General features: G+C 41.1%; 8 protein-coding genes across 8 annotated transcripts; 5 read left to right on the top strand and 3 right to left on the bottom strand.

Annotated features, from left to right (window-relative positions):
* Positions 1 to 430: 430 nt before the first annotated feature.
* P153DRAFT_365991 (uncharacterized protein) lies at positions 431 to 1,410 on the bottom strand. Its single transcript, XM_033667946.1, has one exon. It carries the CDS (start codon positions 1,383 to 1,385, stop codon positions 648 to 650), a length of 738 nt encoding a protein of 245 aa, XP_033524781.1. The 5' UTR covers positions 1,386 to 1,410; the 3' UTR covers positions 431 to 647.
* An 827-nt stretch (positions 1,411 to 2,237) lies between these two features.
* On the top strand, positions 2,238 to 3,392 carry P153DRAFT_375154 (uncharacterized protein; the record flags this gene model as incomplete). Its single annotated transcript, XM_033669565.1, has 1 exon — positions 2,238 to 3,392. The coding sequence occupies one exon, from the start codon at positions 2,238 to 2,240 to the stop codon at positions 3,390 to 3,392; it is 1,155 nt and encodes a 384-aa protein (XP_033524780.1).
* A 973-nt stretch (positions 3,393 to 4,365) lies between these two features.
* Positions 4,366 to 6,729, top strand: P153DRAFT_384666 (Di-copper centre-containing protein; the record flags this gene model as incomplete). Its single annotated transcript, XM_033670367.1, has 4 exons — positions 4,366 to 4,648; positions 4,694 to 5,094; positions 5,176 to 5,483; positions 5,535 to 6,729. The coding sequence occupies 4 exons, from the start codon at positions 4,366 to 4,368 to the stop codon at positions 6,727 to 6,729; spliced, it is 2,187 nt and encodes a 728-aa protein (XP_033524779.1).
* Positions 6,730 to 7,035: 306 nt separating this feature from the next.
* Positions 7,036 to 8,316, bottom strand: P153DRAFT_422310 (uncharacterized protein; the record flags this gene model as incomplete). Its single annotated transcript, XM_033672359.1, has 2 exons — positions 7,769 to 8,316; positions 7,036 to 7,712 (listed from the first exon to the last, which is right to left on the bottom strand). Exons 1-2 carry the CDS (start codon positions 8,211 to 8,213, stop codon positions 7,036 to 7,038), a joined length of 1,122 nt encoding a protein of 373 aa, XP_033524778.1. The 5' UTR covers positions 8,214 to 8,316.
* Positions 8,317 to 8,325: 9 nt separating this feature from the next.
* P153DRAFT_356166 (uncharacterized protein) lies at positions 8,326 to 10,028 on the top strand (the record flags this gene model as incomplete). The annotated part of the gene is made up of 9 exons (XM_033666627.1): positions 8,326 to 8,350; positions 8,728 to 8,747; positions 8,795 to 8,813; positions 9,058 to 9,135; positions 9,245 to 9,337; positions 9,392 to 9,427; positions 9,613 to 9,646; positions 9,943 to 9,959; positions 10,021 to 10,028. 9 exons carry the CDS (start codon positions 8,326 to 8,328, stop codon positions 10,026 to 10,028), a joined length of 330 nt encoding a protein of 109 aa, XP_033524777.1.
* Positions 10,029 to 14,584: 4,556 nt separating this feature from the next.
* P153DRAFT_356165 (uncharacterized protein) lies at positions 14,585 to 15,759 on the bottom strand (the record flags this gene model as incomplete). Its single annotated transcript, XM_033666626.1, has 7 exons — positions 14,585 to 14,621; positions 14,736 to 14,760; positions 15,015 to 15,068; positions 15,170 to 15,203; positions 15,254 to 15,275; positions 15,508 to 15,520; positions 15,612 to 15,759. The coding sequence occupies 7 exons, from the start codon at positions 15,757 to 15,759 to the stop codon at positions 14,585 to 14,587; spliced, it is 333 nt and encodes a 110-aa protein (XP_033524776.1).
* A 133-nt stretch (positions 15,760 to 15,892) lies between these two features.
* P153DRAFT_365989 (uncharacterized protein) lies at positions 15,893 to 18,249 on the top strand. The gene has a single exon (XM_033667945.1). The coding sequence runs from the start codon at positions 15,993 to 15,995 to the stop codon at positions 17,778 to 17,780; it is 1,788 nt and encodes a 595-aa protein (XP_033524775.1). The 5' UTR covers positions 15,893 to 15,992; the 3' UTR covers positions 17,781 to 18,249.
* Positions 18,250 to 18,364: 115 nt separating this feature from the next.
* Positions 18,365 to 20,044, top strand: P153DRAFT_314223 (PLC-like phosphodiesterase). The gene is made up of 2 exons (XM_033664912.1): positions 18,365 to 19,001; positions 19,056 to 20,044. The coding sequence occupies exons 1-2, from the start codon at positions 18,581 to 18,583 to the stop codon at positions 19,883 to 19,885; spliced, it is 1,251 nt and encodes a 416-aa protein (XP_033524774.1). The 5' UTR covers positions 18,365 to 18,580; the 3' UTR covers positions 19,886 to 20,044.
* Positions 20,045 to 20,221: the final 177 nt, after the last annotated feature.

Raw genomic sequence — 20,221 nt, 5'->3', positions numbered from 1 at the left:
GGGTGTATGGAAAGGCCTTTGTAGTAATATGCGTCGTGGGAGGCGTTTCTCCCTCCCCCCTTTCCCCCCATTCAAAACCCTTCTATCTGATTTGATTCATTCCTGTATTTTTCATTGGTGACGCGTTTTTGCTTTTTCTTACTTCCCCCCCCAAATCATTCAAATCACCCAATCAGCCCCATGGTACCATGCTAACCATCCAGCTATAGAGTATAATTACCCCACCGTCCGCTACTCAGGCGCAACCTTCGCGCGCGCGCCGCCAGTTTGCTCTCCGTCTCGCCCAGCGCAAGGCGCAGCTTGAATCGAATCTGGAGGCGGGGGACGAGACGGAAGAGGAGAAGACGCAGGAGCAGGAGGAGAGGGAGGGGCATCAGCGGTTTGCGAGGATGTTTGAGGGGATTGACGATTCGAGTGATGAGGAAGGTGAGGGGGAGGGGGAGGGGAGTAGCGAGGAGGGTGGTGGAAAGGGTGGAAAGGAGCACGAGGGGGGCAGTGTTGTTGTGTAAGTTGAGTTGGTCTGGTGGGGATTTGATTTGATTTAGTTTGGTCTGGTCAGGGGAAATGGAGCAACCTGGGATGGATGCAAGGTGGGTGGTGTCGCTTAATTGACTCTAGATACTCATTTACATCGACGCACATACGTACTACCAGCTCGCTATCTGCTTACTCCTGTCAAATCCGCCGCGTAGCTGCCTGTCAGGCTTGACCACCTTACCCTGCAACACGGTGTATCGAATGATATTCTCGCAGTCCTCGGGCCGCACGCGCGCAAGCCATATACACTGCGCCGCCTCACCATCCTTATCCACCTCCTCCTTATCCACATCCAGCACCACCTCGCCGCCCTTGTGGTCCTCGATCTTCAGCTCATCCAGCAGCTCCTGCACGCCGTTTGCATGCCCGTTCGCCTCCTTGGGATGCTCAACGACAGACGAGTGCCGGTAGATCATGACGTTTGCAGAGAACTTGTGCCCCCCGACATGGCTGATGAAGTAGATGCCCACGCCGCCGGGCCGCTCGTCGTGCAGGTCGCGATACAGGCCCAGCGGCCGCAGGTGGCGCTCGAACTCGCGGCGCAGGAGCGGCGCAGACTGGCCGCAACGCGCGTCGCGCGTCTTCTGGCTGCACATCAGGATCAGGTACTTGTGCGGACATGGGCGGGCGGTCAGTTGGGGCGTGGGCGTGGCGGGGATGGTCGGCGCGGGTAAAGACTCTTCCGGTGGGGGAGCTGGGGTGTGCAGTGGCTGTGCGTTTGTCGGGCTGGCGCTGACGAAGCGGGTTATGAGGTCTGGTGTGTTTGCGGGCGTGACGTTGTCGATGAACTGCCAGGACGGCAGGAGCAGGACTGTGGAGCTGGTGTCCGAGTGCTCTGGGACGGGCATGTCTGAGGCGGAGAGCATGAGTTTCTACATGAGGTTGTTAGCTTTCTGCTTGATATTTGGTTATAGTAGAGTCCAAGCAAAAGTCTCACTCACCCCATTACTAGGCTTCACAGTCCCCTTATCCACAGCCTCCATAATACTCCCTTTCTCATCCGCAACATCGCGCACCCAATCCGTCTTGCCCGTCGCGACAATCAAATGCGTGCTCCACCCGCTCACGTGCCCGTACAGCTCCTCCGTCTCATCGATTTCGAATTTCCGCGGGTATTTCACCGTGCACGTCGCGCAGTCGTGCAAGCAATCGTCGCCATCGGTCGCCGCATCGGTCGAGGGAAATAGTTGCTCCGTCTTGCTGGCCGTGGAGAATTCGCCATTGCTCTTCAGCGTCGGGACTTCGGACGTCGAGCCCAGCGACGTGAGCTTGTACGACAGGTTGCGCAGGATGGCTGTCATTCTGTACGCGTTTAGAGGTCTTGGGGGGGACTTTGCACGCGTCATGGGTGGTGGAGCGAGGGTTATCTTTGTATCTGATTAGATTGCCAAGAAGCGGGATGTGGGCGGCGATGACGAAGCGCTGCGTATGTAGACTAGGTATGGGGAGATGTTACTAAACCGCGCGTGAGTTGGACTCGGACTTTAGGACTGCGATTTATAGGCTTTGCTTCATGCGGGTTTGTGCTCACTCATGCTCGTTGCCCCGAGCTGCGGCGGTAGAAGACCGATTGTTTGGGCCGGTGATTCGGACTTGTCGTCTTATCCTATCTCCTTCTCCGAGCTCCCTTCCCTCCACGTCCGCAAGAGTACATGTGAATATTCTACAACCAGTAGGTAGACGCGTTAATCTCGCTAGCAATGAGGCTGAAGCTGTTGAACGGTGCACCCCTGTGCGAGCACCTTGACTTCAGCGAGGGTTCTCTCCTGAGCGTCGATAGATGTAAGGCGTTCCACGCCACGGCCCGACAAGCCGCATCAAACGGAGAACATGCGGCGGAGGAGTTGAAATGGCGCCATCTCGCAGCCAAAAACACGCGTCTGCACACTGGGTGGTCACAGCCCTATCTCCCAGGAAACAGCCAAGCTGATATAACCCTCTCCTTCTCAATCCCTAACATTGGGCAGTCTTCCATTCTGCCAGAATTCAACACTAGTATTCCCGACGACACGACAGCCACGTTCTTGGAAGACGAGACAGAAGTTGATGGCTATCTCGAGCACTCCCTCACTTTCCATAGCAACCTCGTGTCATCCCAAATTGCTCAAGATGACAACACAATCTCCTCGTCCTCGTTCCTCACAACCTCTTTCGGCACTACTACATCCGAGCCCGACAGTCCCTCAACGCTCAACGAGCACGCCATTCTCCTACAAGTCTCCCCTACAATGAGCGTGACGGCATTAGCATCCCTACCCAGCGCCCAGCACATCCGATCCATCTACCCGCAGACGCCCACGCCGAATCTCCTCTGCGCGCTAATGACGACGCCAGAGCGACGAGAAGTCTTCGTCCGCAAAGGCGCATACAACATGAACCTATGGGAGATCACAGTAGCCGACGACACCGCGTCCAACTTCAAAGTATCCTTCTGGCTCCGTCCACCCCGCGAGTCGAACAACGAACAGGCCAATGCACAGTCCCTTCTACTCCAAACTTTGGAGCGTGCTAGAGTCGGCGACATCCTCCTCCTGCGCAATATAGCTCTCACGTCTTTCCGCGATGCCGTGTACGGACAGTCTCTCAACCCTGCTATCACTCGCGCGCGGACGAATATCGATGTGCTGGCGAGTAGTAGCGGGGTGGCTGTTGCGCAACTCGGTGGCCTCCCAGCAGCGGTTGTGGAGACGTTTGTGCGGGTTAAGAGGTGGGCGAGGGCGCATGTTGCTGCGGATAGTGCTGGTGTGAGGAAGAGGAAGGGGAGTTTGGCGAAGAGAGATGGGTCGGCGAAGCGGTTGGGTGGAACACCGCTTTATGATGATTCTTTGCCTCCGGATACTATGGAAGGGCTTTGAGACTTACCAGTGACTGGGAGTGGGATCTGCTTGTTTCCACTGCTGGTCGGAGATTTCAGGCCGTATTTAACTATACAAACAACCGCTTCATCAATGGCGAGTTGTTCCAAGGCTCGATACTCACTAGGAGATCCATTGACCTTTTATGCAACCCTGGCATTTGTGTATAGATCGAGTCACGCTGACATATACAACGCCCGCTCGCCCGTATGATCAGAGATCTCGGCAACTCGGAAAGCCTAGTGGCAGGTAGAGACTGATGCTTGCAACGATCATACCAAAACACCAATGGCCCGTGCATCAGCCCTGCCAATCCGCTATTCGGAACTGCAAGGCTGTTACTCACTCCACTGTCTCTGCAAATTTGTTGCGAGTGAGGCTGTGCTAGGACTTGGGATTCTTCCCGGAAGTGGGTTGTCTCATCAATCGCAACCAGACTGAGATGTGTTCGATGTTGGGTGTCTCAACTATCAGCTTATCCAATTATCAAACACCCATACAATGTCACATCGCGCACATCTTGTTCTCTGTGAATACCACGTTCTCGCGGTATTACGTTCTCTTCCTGAGCGTCATATGCTGATAGGTCACTTGTTCCGTTTCCCCATTCTCGGCAGCGCTGTATGGGATGAAACCAAACATGTTTCGCGTATCATCAAGACCCAAGGATGGTAAAAGCAATTACTGCAACTTCTAACAGTTACAGCCTGTCAGATCGAGGCTCATACCGTCTTGCATGAAATGCCCACGGCACGTCAGACGCAAGAAGCGGGGCAACGACCTTTTGCATATCCATTTCATCTCACACGTTATTTTATATAACCTGCCGTTCTCCCGTTTGGACGGCATCATCGCGGATCCGGTCCTTCCTGTCTTTTCTCTCAGTCCTAGTGACATACATTCTTTTTCTTGTGCTACGTTCTCACCTTCGCTTCTTGGCTGATCCAATTCCATTCTTTACCGTCCGGTCACGATGAAGTCTTTCGTTCTTTCTGTTTCTGGACTCGCGATCTCCCTTTCGTTCTTTGCGGGCGCTCATGCTGCGTCCAATTCTACCACTGGTCCGTCGTGTGGGGTAGCCAATGTGGACGACAGTTATTTCAGCGTTGTCGGGGTGCAGGGCACCGGCGTTCACCCTCGACAGGAGCTTCGAGAGCTCGAGAAAGACGCCGAGTTGTGGAACATGTTTCTGCAGGCTTTCGCTCGTTTTCAGGCTGCAGACCAGGATGCAAAATTGTCTTACTACCAGGTCGCGGGTATGTTGCAAGTGCTTAATTCATGTTAGTAACTAACATAATCAGGAATTCACGGCGTTCCCTTTGGAAAATGGGACAATGCAACGGGCTTGAAGGGCCAGGAGATGATGGGGTATTGTCCCCATGTGAGCAACATGTTTGGCTCTTGGCACAGGCCCTACCTTGCTCTGTTCGAGCAAGTTCTCCATGATCGGGCTGTAGAGATTGCGAAGGAGTACGCAGTGGGCGAGGCCAGAGACAAGGCCATGTTGATTGCCGATAAGATCCGACTACCTTATTGGGATTGGGCTGTAGACCCCCCGAACAAGGAGGAAGGCTCTATGCCATCTTGTCTTCGACGACCTATGGCGACAGTCACGTTTCCTAACGGGACTACGAGCGACATCGCTAACCCTCTTTACCGCTACGATTTCCACCCTCTGAAGTACGACGACTTCGCGCCATTGGTATGTACATCGACACGATGGCTTTTCCTATGCTTAGCACCATGTTTGTCAATGAAGCGTGTCCGACTGACTCCCCAATAGAGCGAATTCGAGTACAAAGACTGGAACTACACTCGGCGAAACCCGCTCGATGGCTTTGCGGCTAACGCTACCAGCCGCAATCGCGAGTCTGCGAAGCGTATCAATGCACAACAGCCGAACAATAGAGATATACTCTACAAACTACTCACCACCTACCAGCCTTTCAATCAAGTGAGCAACAAAGCTAACGGTGGAACCATTGGCAACTTCGAGACGCTTCACGACGGTGTCCATAACGCGTTCGGACTGGGCCACATGGGTATCGTTGAGGTGTCTGCTTTCGATCCCATTTTCTGGTTTCATCACTGGTGCGTACAGATCACCCTACTCTAGATGATAACCAGACTGATTATCTGCAGCAACATGGACCGCATCGTTGCTTTGTATCAATACCGCTACCCAGATACATGGGTCGAAGATGCCGAGCAAGTCAAGGGAACGTTCGCCACGCTCAAAGGCAGTATCCAGGGCCCAGCATCACCCCTCGCGCCCTTCCACATGAACGCTCTCGGCGACATGTGGACCTCAACCACATCCCGAAACTGGACTTCCTTCGGCTACACCTACCCCGAACTGATGACGCACCCCACCAACGAAACATTCACCTCAACGCTCAACACCCTCTACAAGCCATCAGTCCAAGGTCTAAACAGCACAAACACCACACTCCTCCTCCCCGGCAACAACGAAAACACCACAACCAGCAACACCACCGCAGAAGCAACAGCCTGGCTCTGCGAAGTCACAATGCCAACCGACATCCAAATCTCCTACTCCGTGCGCGCTTTCCTCGGCGCCCCCTCCGCCGACCCCAAAAACTGGCCCACAGACGATACCTACATCGGCCAACTAGCTTCCATGTCCTCGCCGCGCATGGCCTCCGATATCCTCGTAACAGGCACCATCGCGCTCTCAGAAAAACTCGCGCAGAAACACGCATCCGGCGAACTCAAAAGCCTCGACAAAGAACACGTGCAGGCGTACCTCAAAGCGCACTTCACATGGCGCATCCAGGCGCTGGATTTCAGCGAGATACCGCGGCATAGTCCGCCTCGGGGGCTTAATGTGACTGTGTTCAATGTGCCGGTTAGTGTTCCGGAGCGGGATACGGAAGTCCCCGTTTGGCATGGCGAGGTCGAGTATCATGCTGATATTGGGGGGAATCCGCCGGTTTATGGGGGGATGGGGGGTGGGGGCGGGAATCTGACTACGCCTGCTGCTGGAGCGGCGGGGCGCTGGAATGCGAGTTCGGGGGCGTTTGAGTGGCGGAATGGGACGGAGGGGATGGCGAAGGGGGAGGAGACCACGGCTGTTGTTACGCCGTGGCCGTCTGCGCAGACGGGCGCCGTTGCTTCGTCGGTTGCGAGTGGGAGTCCGGTAGGGCGGGGCAATCAGACGACGTCTGGTACTGTCATTGTTTCGCCCTCCGCTTCGTCTACACTGCGGACGTCGCTGGGTTCCGCCGTTTCTGCAGTGGCACCCTTGCCTACGACTCACGATGTTAGGACGAGGGTTGTGACCTCCGTTGTCATGGAGTATGTCACGCTTTCTTGAGTAGAGAGCAGTGTAAGTGTGGTGTGGTGATGGAGAGTCGAGAGTCATGGCACGGCTTTCTTTCCTCGCTTGGGTGCTTCTGTGGCTTTCTCTATGCACGTGTCTACACATCTGGGGTTCTGGAGATTTGCTAGTTACTCTTTGCTGGCCAGGAGTAGTAGCTGTAGCGCATATGACGAGAATATGAAAGAGGAGAAACACATGCTTTATGACTTCTGTGTTTGGTTGTAAGCGTACCCATGCCGTGGCAAGCATAATCACCCGCCCTAGTAACTTCCACCATACAGTTCAATCCACTCCCACCTCTCAACGACGACGTGTTCCAGCATCAACGCTTCCCTCACTCACAGCAGTGCTTACCCCCTCGTCCAATCCCCTGCTTAGCTTGCCCACCGAGTCCATCGTGCGCTCCCCAGTACTCTCGCCCCCACGCAGCATCCACCAGCAAACCCACGACACCCAGCAGAAAATAACATCGAAGCCAACGCTGCTCACAGCCGGGTGGCCCAGCAACGTAGTCCAGATCCCCTGGAAGCCAGCAACGGCGTAAGCATTCGCGGTAGTTTTGACTAACATGAGGGCGCCGGTGCCAAGGACCAACTGCCACATGCGATTGTACGCTTTGTCGAGAAACTCCGTGTTCCCGCCAGAGAGGCTTCGTGTAGGGAAGAAGATGCGAGCGAGGGGTAAGATCATTAGAGCGGCGTGTGGGGTCAGCAGGACGGGCATGAAGGAGGGGCTGTGCCAATAGTGTGCGTCGGTGAGGAGCCAGGCTGGGATTACTGTTGCGATGATGGAGAGGAGGGTGATGAGCCATGAGCTCAGCCATTTTGGACTACGGGTCGTGGTAGTTGATGGACTTGCTGGGGGAAGAGGGGGAGATAGGAGGACCGTGAGCAGGAAGAGGTTCGTCGCGACGCTGATAGCCACAATCTGCCCCAGAAGCATGAACGCCCACGTGTATGTAATGCCGCGACGAACACCTGTATTCTGTTAGAAAGGCACGTCGAAATCAACCCTTTATATCGTGTCGTTTTACCTTTCTGCTCCAGATACAGCCCAAGTCCTAATGCGAAGAAAAATATCTGGTGTGACCACCAGTACCGCGTCTCCCCAACGATGACCGTCTCCCACGCCTCGCGGAACAACGACGTCTCTCGCAGCCACAACCCCCAATGCTTCTGCTGCGGATCCAGATCGAAGTGCGAACGTGACATGAACCAGTCTTGGTACGAGGACTGGAAGTAGCGTATCATGAAGCCCCAGGTAGTGAGCAAGCTACCCGCCGCCAGCGCCGCGAACAGCCGCACATGTTGAGCCGGCGGGAGCAGTGCAGTTTTGGATTTCCGAAGCGCGGTGGCGTTCTGCGCGAGTCTGGCGATAATGAAGATGCAGAGCAGGAGGCAGGTTCCCATGTACGACCAGAAAATGAGGTATGGCCGGGCGTTGGTCGGGGACCCCTCGGGCGATGGAGGCTGCGTCATGGTGTTGCGGGATTGGTTTGGACGCCAGTAGAGTGCTTTGCTTCAAATGCCCATCTCATGTCGGTCCAGGGTTTTCGCTTTGCCATGTGTCGTTTGTGCTCCAATCAACGCCATGGCTGGTGATGGATCGGCCAGGGGTGCAGAGGCCAGGATGCAACCCAACCGACAATACAATTTACCTTAGCTAACTATGCTAAGGTCCTAATGTGTTATAGTACATACTAAGTTAAGCTAACTTTACTAAGTAAGCTTTTATTTTAAATATAATATAAGTATAATATAAAATAGTTTAGCTAATAATAGTACTAGTAGATATTTTTAAATTATTAATTCTTTTAAGAAACTATATAAGTCTTTTAAATTAATTAAGATTATATTATTAATATATTTTAAGAACTTTATTACTAATACTACTATTTACCTATACTCTCTTTAGGCTATCTACTATTTTATATAAATACTTAAAACTAGCCTATTATTAAATTTAGTAAGATCTATTATAAAGTACCTTTAGGTAATAGTAGTCTTTATAAGGTAAGTAATTTTAAATATATTATTAATTAGTTCTAATTTAATTAAAGGTAATATATAGGAAGAAAGGTATTCTAAGGACGTATATTACTAGGTCTTATACTAGTTATTATATATAAGTTATACTAAGTACTAATATTATTAGCCTAGCAAGTAATACTATTTTTAATACTACTAGAAGTATATTAATCTTAATATATTTTTAATTATTTTATATTTAAATTAATAAGATAGTTTATTAATTAATTATTAACTTATTTAATAGTTTTCTATTAGAACTTTATAGCTATATATAATATAATTATATACCTAGAAGAGTCTTTTTCTAATAAAAACTTTAAGAACTCTAAAAAAAATAGTAGAGGAGGTAGTAGAGGTAGTAGTAAAAGTAGTAAGTTTTAGTAGAAATTAATATTAATTAAATAATAACTAATTTAATATAAGTAATAGTAGGAATAATAATAAAAATAATAATAAGTATATAAAAAATAATAATAAAGATAATAATATAAGTAGTAGTAGTAGTAGTAAAGGTAGTAGTAGAAATAATAATAAAAATAAAAATAAAAGTAGTAGTAGAAATAAAGATCTTAGTAAGTTTTTAGTAAATTTATTAATAATTATTTCTTAACTAATTTTACTTTTAGGCTTACTTAAAGAAGATAAAAATCTTACTAAAGAAGGTAAAAAGCTTACTAAAGATAATAAGAAGATACCTAATACTTTTTTTAAGCTAGGTCTTAGTATATTTAGTTAAAATTAATTGTTATTTAGTTCCTAATATATTATATAAAGAATAAGTATTTTATAAAGGTTAAGAAAAACTTTAATAAAGTATAAGTAGTAGAGATCTACCTATTAAATAAAGATAAAGAGGTAATAGAAGAAGCTAAAAATATTAAGTAAGTTTTAATAAATTATTTATTATTATATTTAAAGTAATTACTAAAATATTTATTAGTAAGTTTTATAAAAAGAACTTACCTTTTATTTAGTATATAAAGAAAAGTAATAAGGTACCTAGCTAAAGGAATATACTATACTATATAAGTAATAAGGAACCTTAGGTAGAAAAAGTATAATTTTATTATAAATATATTAATAGTATATACTAACCTAGCTAGATTAATTACTAAAGGATAACTAAAAAGCTTTATAATTAAGATATTAAAGCCTTTTATAATTACTATTTATTAAGAAATCCTAATACTCTAAGTAAGTTAGCTATAGAATTAATTAATATAATATTTTAATTTAACTTAGCTTACTTATTTAGTATCTTAAGTAATTATAAAATAGAAGCTATTAATAGAACTCTATGTATATATTATACTAATATTTATTACTTTAAGTTAATAGTTAGTAGCTTTAAGCTAAAGTAAATATTAAGTATATAGTATATAAAACTAATTATAAATATAATTATAGTAACTTTAAGTATTAATAAAACTAAATTAAACTTTTATTATATTTAGGTATTTTATAAGAAATTAAAGTACTTTCTAGAAAAGTAAAACTTTATAAATATATAGAGTTATTTTTTAGCTTTTTAATAAGGTATATAGAGAAAGTCTAGTTCTTTTAACTTTAAGATATAATAATATTTATAAAAGTTTAGCTAGATTATAATTAAAACTTATTTAAATTATAAATAAGTATATAACTTACTACTTCTTTTTTATAACTTTTCTTTAAATTACTTAATTTATAATTTAGTATTTATAACTAAAAAGTCTTTTTCTACTATTTCTTAGTAAAAGATATAGGAGAAATAGAACTATTAACTATAGTATTATTCTACTTTTAAAAAAAAGAGCTAGTATTAAGTTAAAGAATTTTAATCTTAAATAACTCTTTTTTAAAAAGTATAGAAACTTATTCTTTTTTTTTCTATTTTATTTAAGGTATCTTAATAGCTAGTAAGCTAGTTAATAATTAATTAAGAGTATATTAAATAGACCTTTTTTTTTTACTTTTATTTACCTCTTTTTATTTTTTATTTTCTTTTTTATTATAAGTAAAAGAAGCTTTTTTAGAATTTTAAAGTCTTTTTAGTTAGGTATAGAACTTATTAATATAAAATTTACTTTACTATATACGTTTATATATATCTATAATAGTATTAAAGTATATAGTAATATCTAGATTACTTAAGTAGAACGTATTACTGTTACGCTAAGTAATTCCCTCTATTTCCTCCTACTACCTAACTAGGTCCTTAGAGATCTTGCTAGAGATATCTAGAGCACTGCACTAGTACTAGTAATTACTTACCTTAATCCTTTAATTATTAGTTTACTATAAGACGCAGCGTAGAAACTCCTAGGCTATGCTAATAGAATTATATTATTAGTTAGGCATAATCTTAGTTATAAAGAAAGATAAGATAAGATAGATAAATAGATAGATAGATAAAGTGTTTAGATCTTAACTCTTAAGGCGCAAAGGATATTTATGTGCTAGCTTACCTACATAAAGAGTTTTTACAACCTAGCTATAGTTTATAATATAATCTAGGGTTTATAACTAAACTAGACTTTAACTAATAGCTACCTAGGCTCTTAAATACGCGTCTATACTAGTATATTAAGCAGCTAGTTATTAAAGAGACAGTGTTTTAATTAGCTCTCTATTACTATTACTATATACTTTAACTAATATTTACTATGTAAAAAGAGGCTAGGTAATAGCTTCTATACTAAGTTACTATATTAGATTTTTACTATATTGTGTCTATCTGCTTATACTAGAAGCATAAATATACTATAAACCTAAAATAATAAAGTATATAATAGTAGTATTTTATTTTATAATAGAAGAAGTTCTAGCTAGTATAAGTAAAAGTTTATACTAAGAATAGTACTTTTAAATATAGTTAACTAAGGCTAATCTATATTTTAATTTTTACTAAATTTAATTAAAGTATAATTTTAATTTATTTAGACTATATACTTATACTATATAGTAGGTTTATATCTTATACTAAAGTAGTAGCTTAAGTAAAAAGCTTTTCCTAGTAAATAAGATAACTAGTATTACTATAGTTAATTTTAAACTCTTTTACCCTAAGTAGTAGTAATTTAAGAGAGGTATAGTACTTATAAGACTTTTAATTATAGTTAAAAAGTAATCTAAATATATTAGCTTTTATATATACTTTATATTAAAATCTTTTAGCCTATTATTATAAGTTAAAAAAGAGAAGTAAGAAATAAGAATACTAAAATAAAGAGTAAATATACTAAGAAAGGTAACTAAACTTTTTTAAGTTAAGTTATAAAAAAAACTTTAAATATATTTTAACTATAATATAAAGTTAATTTAACCTTAATATAGTTTAGTTTTATAATAGTCTTAGTCTTAATCTTTCTACTTATAATATATTTTTTTATATTATAAAATTAAAATTATTTTTTTTATTTTTTAATTTTAAACTTTTTTTATTTCTTTATAAGCTTATACCTAGCTCTTTTAAGTTTAAACTAGTTTCTTTCTTTTTAAATAACCTAACTTACTAAAACAGCCTATTACTATAGACTCTAAGATAATATAGGCCTAAATTAATATATTAGTAATATACTTTTAATATAATTAGGTTTTTTATATTATAGGCTCTTTTATAGTAAGAGAAGATCTTATAAAAAAGAAGTATATTAAAGAAAAGTATAATTCTTCTTTTAAACTTTAAGTACTTTTTCTTTTTTTTAGTTACTATATAAACCTAGATAAATTTAAAAGATAAAGAATCTTATCTTCTTTATTAGATATTATAATTATATCTTTTAACTTTAATTAAGTAGTTTCTTTTATAAATTTATATTACTTTAAAATAAATTAAAATAGAATTCTAATATATTTAAAATAACTTACTCTTTTTTTTATCTAGATTATTAGAATACTACTAGCTTATTAAGAGGGTTTATTTTAAAGAATACTAAATAGAAAGCTTTTTTCTAAACTTAAACTCTTTAATATTTTAAAGGTCTATTTATATTACTTTATAAAATATATTAAAGACTTATCTATAATAAAATAATAATATATATATATTTACTACCTTAATAAAAAGTAACCTAATACTAGTATAGTATCTCTTTTATTTAGCTTATTTAACTATATTAGAGTAGAATTCTAGCTAATACTAGTTAGAAAGTAGTATATTACTATAATACTAGATAAGATCTACTATAATAATAAAGTTCTTTTTATATATAACCTATTTCTAAACTACTTTTAATCTTTCTTAGGCTATAAGCTAATTAGATTATATTACTAATATATTCTAGCTATTTTATATATATAAAAGAAGTTCTATTAATTTATAGTATTTATTAGAAGTACTTATATTTAATAAAGATTTTATTTACTTCTAGATTAAGTTTACAGTATACTTTATAAAAGAAATAGCTTAATTAATACTTTATATAAAATAAACCTAGTAAATCTAAATATAGCTAATAAGCTATTAATAATAGTTTCTCTTTTTAGAATTAATACTTATAAGATATTATCTAAAGCCTAGAATATATTAGTAATAAACTTAAAATATAATTAGCTATACTTCTTTTAATAACTAACTAAATATCTATTTAGTATCTATATTTACTATAATACTAATAATACTACTACTAGATAAGTATTTTTATTTAGATTATATTTATATTCTTTCTAAGTATAAAGTAAAGAAGTTTATAAATACTATTTAGTATATAGTAATAGTCTATATATTAGTAAGAATTTAGCTAAGAGTAATAACTAAATAATATAAGTAAGTTAATATAAATATATTATAGATCTAATCTAAGCCTTACTCTTTTTATACTTCTAGTAGAATACTATAAATAGAATTTCTACTTACTTATTTCTAATATATTTAAATAATATATCTACTTAAAAAGTCTTTTATTTAAGTAAAATCTTTACTTACTTTTAGTAAAAGTAGATAATTATATTCTTAGCTATAGAGGGTAGAATTTTCTAAATATAGGCCTAATTACTATTAGAATATTATATTAATATATTTTACCTTTAAATATACCTTTTTAGTATCTTAGTACTATATTCTCTACTTAAAGATTACTTCTTTTAGTAACTTACTATAAAGAAACTAATTAAGCTTTTTATATTAAATAAGTCTTAAAATCTAATCTTTATTAGTAAAAGTAAAATAAAAATTTTTAATAAAATAAAACCTTTAAAACTATAAATAGGCTTATAGCTATAGTAACTTTAAAAAGTTAACTATAATATAATATTAATATATTCTTAATATTCTTAACTAATTTACTTATATTAGGTTATTTTTAGTATTAATATTAGTTATAGTATATCTAAAATACTATTAATATTATCCTCTAGTAGAAGATATAGTAGTAGGAGGAGGTATAAATATATTTTAGATATAATAATAATAAAATATAGTATTTATTATATATTATCTAGAATAAGAATATAGAAAGTAATATTATATTTTATATAAATTATTACTTTTTATTGCTATAAATAATAGATACCTAGTTATACTTAGAATATACTCTAAATAAATTAGTTTACTTATATACTATAAGCCTTTACTTTTATTAATATTAGTTCTATTACTATATACTATTTAGGTATTCTTTATAGTAGTCTATTACTAAAGAGAGATTAAAGATACTTAATATCTATTATTAGCTTTACCTTATAAAAGAAATATCTTTTAGTATCTTTATTTAGTAGTATCTAGTTTTAGTAACTAATATACTAGGTATACAATTTAATAAGAGGCTAAAATCTATTAATATTATATTTATAAAGTATTAGGATAAAAACTAGTTTTATATACTTATAGTTTATTATTACTATTTTAGTATAAGCTTATAGTTATTATAGTTTAGTCTATAAATTCTTATAGTAAAGTAGTAAATAATACTTATATATAAACTATTTTAAGTAATTAATAATATAGTTTATAAAAGTTAATAACTTATTAAATACTTTATTACTATTTACTTCTTAATTTTAGGAAGTTCCTTTACTATATACTTATAAAGTTATCTTATTTTCTTATAAAAATTATTATTAACTTAGTTATAAGTATATATTTTATTTATATACTTAATATATTTATAATACTTTATACTACTATATTAGTATTTCTATTATCTTACTTATTCTTTAAGAAATAGTAATTAAGATAGCTAGTTAAAGAATTTTATAGTCTTAAAGTACTAAAACTATATATTGTAAGAATAATATATAAAGTAATACCTTTTAGTAATATAAGCTTACCTATATAGCTTTTTTTAAAACTTATTTTTTTATTAAAGAACTTTCTTTTATATTCTATATAACTTATATAATATATATAAGCCTACTAGGTATACTTTAAAGGTATATTAAAAGTATAGAAGTATACTTTACTTTAAAAGTATAGAAAGTATTACCTTTACTATTCTTAAGAGTAAATAAGATTAAAGTCTAGTATAATATATTAAAAAAGTAATTATAATATAATTTAATAGTCTTACCTTATTATAATCTCTTATAAGGCTAATATTAATATTAGATAGTTTATTACTATCTTAAAATAGTAAATTACTATTCTAAAATATAAAATTAAAATTATTACTATTAATATAAGGATAAAGTATATCTAAAAGTAGAAATTATTATTCTATTATAGTAAATATATAGTAAATATATTAAAACAGGATTAAAGTATGTAATTATTATTATATATACTAAGTAAGGTACTACTTTTAAGTAATAATTAGTTACTTACTTAACTACTAATACTAAGTTTAATTAGTATTATAGGTTACCTAAAGGACTTAGTACATAGTTAGCTAAGGTACACCTATAGTTAGTTAAGATAGTGCCACGTACAGAGGCTAAAGGTTCCCCACACCACGTGCACCATGCGTCGGCCAATTATACGCATTATCCATTTTGGCGTGCGTCCTGGTTCTGGGATATATGCTTTTTGATCGATTTGAAGGTCACGAGTTTGGCAGGCTTTTTTCGGCACAAGCATTGTGGTTGGTTCTTTGTCTAGATCTCGGTCCAGACCATCGTGTTTTTAGCTGGTGAAACGAAACGCTGGATGATGTCAGGCACTCGGACCCGTAGAAATTTCCTCGGTCCATTGGCCGTCGCTTGCACCTTCACCGACACTCGGCTCGTCGTGCAGATTCGTATTTCAACGTCTTTTGCTCTGCATTTTACTTTCCTCTCGCTGTAGAATTGCGAGAAGAGTGTTTGTTGACCATGGCCGACACCCCCCAGACAACAGCTAGCCACGACCCTAAGGAGGCCCGGGTTCTGCGCCAACATCTGGATCCCTCGTATCATTTCACAGCAGACTTCGATACAGCAACATCAACAACAGATAATCGTTCAGGAAGTCCTTCGAGTTCAGCACGCAATGCACCAGAGTCGTCGTTGCTGTTGCAGGGTGGCGACATTCACCGCGATCTTTACAAGATTGCTGCACAGAGCAAGCGGCAGAAACTGCATCAACGAGCGGCAACTTTCTCGCACACCCATCACGCTCCTTCGGAATCCGACTTTGATCATGATGCGCCCTCGTTCGCGCAGCAGCTGGTCCCAGGAGGGTTGAGACGGCAATTCCTCCAGCGCCAAAGCCAGCGTGTTAGTTACATCTCGGAGCCAGTCACGAAGAACTTCATCTCTTTTCTGTCGTTGTATGGCCAGTTCGCTGGTGAAGATCTTGACGAAACTGACGATGAAGCTATTTTGGATGATGAGGAAGAGGAAGAGCAGCAGCAGCAGCAGCAACAGCAACTGGCGGGAGAGCGCCGACCTCTGCTTGGCCGGAGACAGAGCTCAAAGAGGCTTAGGGCCCAGGGCGATGCTGGGCAAGTAAAGACGTTTTTCACCCTTCTCAAGGCCTTCATTGGTACTGGAATCATGTTCTTGCCCAAAGCGTTTAAGAACGGCGGAATGCTGTTCTCATCCATCACAATGCTTGTGGTAGCTGTGGTCACGTTACTCTGTTTCGAGTTGCTCCTGTCGTGCAGGAAACGATATGGCGGCGGTGGTTACGGAGAACTGGGAGAAGCTATCAGCGGCCCGAAGTTCCGAGCACTCATCCTGATCTCCATCACCCTCTCGCAACTCGGCTTTGTGTGCGCTGGTCTCATCTTCACGGCGGACAACTTGGCCTCATTCCTCGATGCCGTCACACACACCAAGGATGCGCCACTCTCCACCCCGGCTCTCATCGGTATCCAGCTCATCGTCTTAATTCCAATGTCGTTCATCCGAAATATCTCCAAGCTTGGTCCTGCCGCCCTCCTCGCCGATGTGTTTATCCTCATCGGCATAACCTACATCTACGGATACGACTTTTCCGCCATCAGCAAGATGGGTGGCTTCCACCCTACCATCGAGCTCTTCAATCCGCGGGACTTCACCATGACCGTTGGCTCAGCTATCTTTACATTCGAAGGCATCGGACTCATCCTCCCTATCCAATCGAGTATGAAGCAGCCAGAACACTTTAGCAAGCTGCTCTACATCGTTATGCTCATCATCACGGTTGTGTTCACCTCCGTGGGTGTTCTCTGCTACGGCACATTCGGCGAAAACGTCTCTGTCGAAGTCATCGACAATTTCCCCCAGTCCAGCAAACTCGTCAACGCCGTACAATTTCTCTACGCCTTGGCCGTCCTCGTCGGCACACCAGTGCAACTCTTCCCCGCCATGCGTAACATTGAGCTCAAACTCTTTGGCCGTGCATCTGGAAAACAGAGCAACCTCACCAAATGGAAGAAGAACGCCTTCCGAAGCGCCCTGGTGTTGCTCACCGGTGTCATTGCGATACTGGGCGCCAGCAACCTCGACAAGTTTGTTGCGCTGATTGGAAGCTTTGCTTGCGTACCGCTTGTGTACATCTACCCGGCGTATATGCACTACAAGGGTATTGCTGAGCGGCCTTGGGCGAAGTTTGGAGACATTGCGATGATGGTGACCGGGCTCGTTGCTATGGTATATACGACCAGCGTCACCTTGTCCAGGTGGTCGGAGACGTAATGGAAAGAAGGCGAGGAAAGTGTCAGAAGAGGTACGATGATGTGAGCTTGTTGTTGGACGTTGTGTTAAAAGTAATATTTGCGTTGCATTGAAAAAGCATGGTGAGCGATTATGGCGTTATTGGGAGTCGACGTTTGAATTGTACAATCGTCGTCCAGTTAGCATGTACGTAGTTTATCGCATTTGTATAGCAGTTTTTCTTTGACTGTGGAATCTTGGTGCCTCGTTGACAAGAGCAAAGTAGTCTCGGAGATTGGAGAATTATTAGTCTAGAGTTCCTAAGGGTGGGGATGACGCCTACTACCTTGCGTCTCCACACTCTCTCCAAGTCGAATCTCTCTCCACCACGCCTTCTCCATCATTTTCCCAAGAATAGTAGGTGGTTTTGCCGCTGCCCATCCGGACAGTTCGCAAATCGGTAGCGTTGCCGAACCCTTCGCCACGACGACCACCATTGTGTTCATTCGGCTTGGCCCCTAGAATCTGTTGAAGTGTGCGCAATGTTGTCCTGAGGCCAAGCCCTCTACAAAGGATCGGAGACCGTACCGCTCGAAGGTGTTTGGTTTTCTACTAGCGCTCTGCAGTAGCACTCTCCGCGTTCTCCGGATATGCCGTCATCGCGCCTGACAACGGCTGTCAGTTAGACAATTCAAAAGTATGTAAGTCCCGTTCACGTCTTCGCGTTGTCAAGACTCAACTTTCGAGACATCGAGCCCAGCATCGTTTAGGCGTCAGCATCACTTGCGTACTCTACAGTTGAAAGGCGTATCCACTCGTTCACTACCTCTATTTCTGTCCTCATGATTCCTCCTATTACTTCTATCCTACGATGGTCCTTGTTTGCGCAGTGTATCTCAGCGCAAATATCCTCACCTAGCAGCGTGCTCAACTCCTCAATGTCAACAACCTTTTTCAGTTCGACTACCTCTGGGACGTTAAATGCTACTGCAACACCATTATTCTCGACGCAAACACCCGATGTCATAGGCATAACAGGCCGGTCAACGTTGGTTACGTCTAGAAATAGTACAGCCACCACGGCTGCGTCGCCACAAGCTTCCAACACTCGGCCCTGCAATGGACATGTCGAATACTGCAATCGCAAGTTCTCAAACATCACTCAGGTCATGGCGCACAACAGCCCTTTTGTAAGAGAGAGAAACGCCGCCAGCAACCAAGCCCTCGAGGTTGAGGTTCAGTTACGAGATGGCATTCGAGGCTGTACGTTTAACACATAACATCATATGGATATCGACAGCTAAAACAGCAGCACAGTGCAGTTCGCGACCATAAAACCCAACTCCACATCCGACATACGCCTCTGCCACTCTTCCTGTGACCTCCTCGACGTCGGCACACTAGAATCCTACCTCATCCGCGTGAAGACCTGGCTGGACAGCAACCCCTACGAAGTAATCGCGATAATCATCGGCAACAATCCAGGCCAATCCGACCGCATCGCCCCCTCCGAATACGCCGCCGTCTTCCAATCCGCCGGTATGCTAGAACACGTCTGGACGCCCCCAGCAAGCAGCATGAGCCTCTCCGACTGGCCCACACTCTCGCAAATGATCCTCCTCCAAAACCGCGTAGTAGTCATGCTCGACTACGGCGCCGACCAATCCACCGTCCCCTGGCTCATGAGCGAATTCAACTACATGTGGGAAACTCCCTTCTCGCCCACCGACGCGTCCTTCCCCTGCACACAGGACCGCCCCGCCGACCAAGCTGAAGACGTCTCCCGCGACCGCATGTACATGGCTAACCACAACCTGAACATTGCGCTCACGGCGGAGATTCTTATACCTGCGTACTCGCTGCTTAACCAGGTCAATGCCGATGCGGGGAATGGCAGTGTGGGCCTTGCGGCGGCGAACTGCGAGGCGGCGTGGGGAAGGCCGCCGAATTGGCTGCTGGTCGATTATTATAACTTCGGTACTCCGTTTAATGGCTCGGTTTTCGAGGTTGCGGCACAGGCGAATGGTGTGGAGTATGATAGGGCTTCGTGCTGTGGGTCGGAGCGTACGAGTGGTGCGGGTTTGCGGAAGAATTCGGTGGGGTTGGCTGTTTGTGCTTTTCTTTTTGTGTTCGTATTTTGGGGTTGATGAAGAGTGTGTTGTGAGGGCATGGTACGGCGTTTGAACGGTGCTGTTGTGCTCGCGAAGTGTTGGCTTTCTGCCTTTTTGGCTGTTTGGTTGTTTTCGTTCGACATTCCATTGAGGCGAAAGGTGTTCTACTTGTTTAGCGTTTGAGTTTGCATAGCGTTTCTCGCATTCTATCTTCCTACCTCTATTAGTTTCAATGTTTATACTCTCCCGCCACTGGTTGTTTGTTTGAGTGGGTGGGGTGTTTCTGTCAAGCACCCGTGCTTCTTTGAATAGAAGTGATTTCTACCTGTTCCCCTTCTATATAAATCCCCTCGCTAGACTTGTCCCATCCAG

This window comes from Dothidotthia symphoricarpi (genome assembly GCF_010015815.1).
Source record: "Dothidotthia symphoricarpi CBS 119687 unplaced genomic scaffold P153scaffold_8, whole genome shotgun sequence".
Taxonomy (NCBI): domain Eukaryota; kingdom Fungi; phylum Ascomycota; class Dothideomycetes; order Pleosporales; family Dothidotthiaceae; genus Dothidotthia; species Dothidotthia symphoricarpi.
This window is presented reverse-complemented; position numbering and strand designations above follow the sequence as displayed.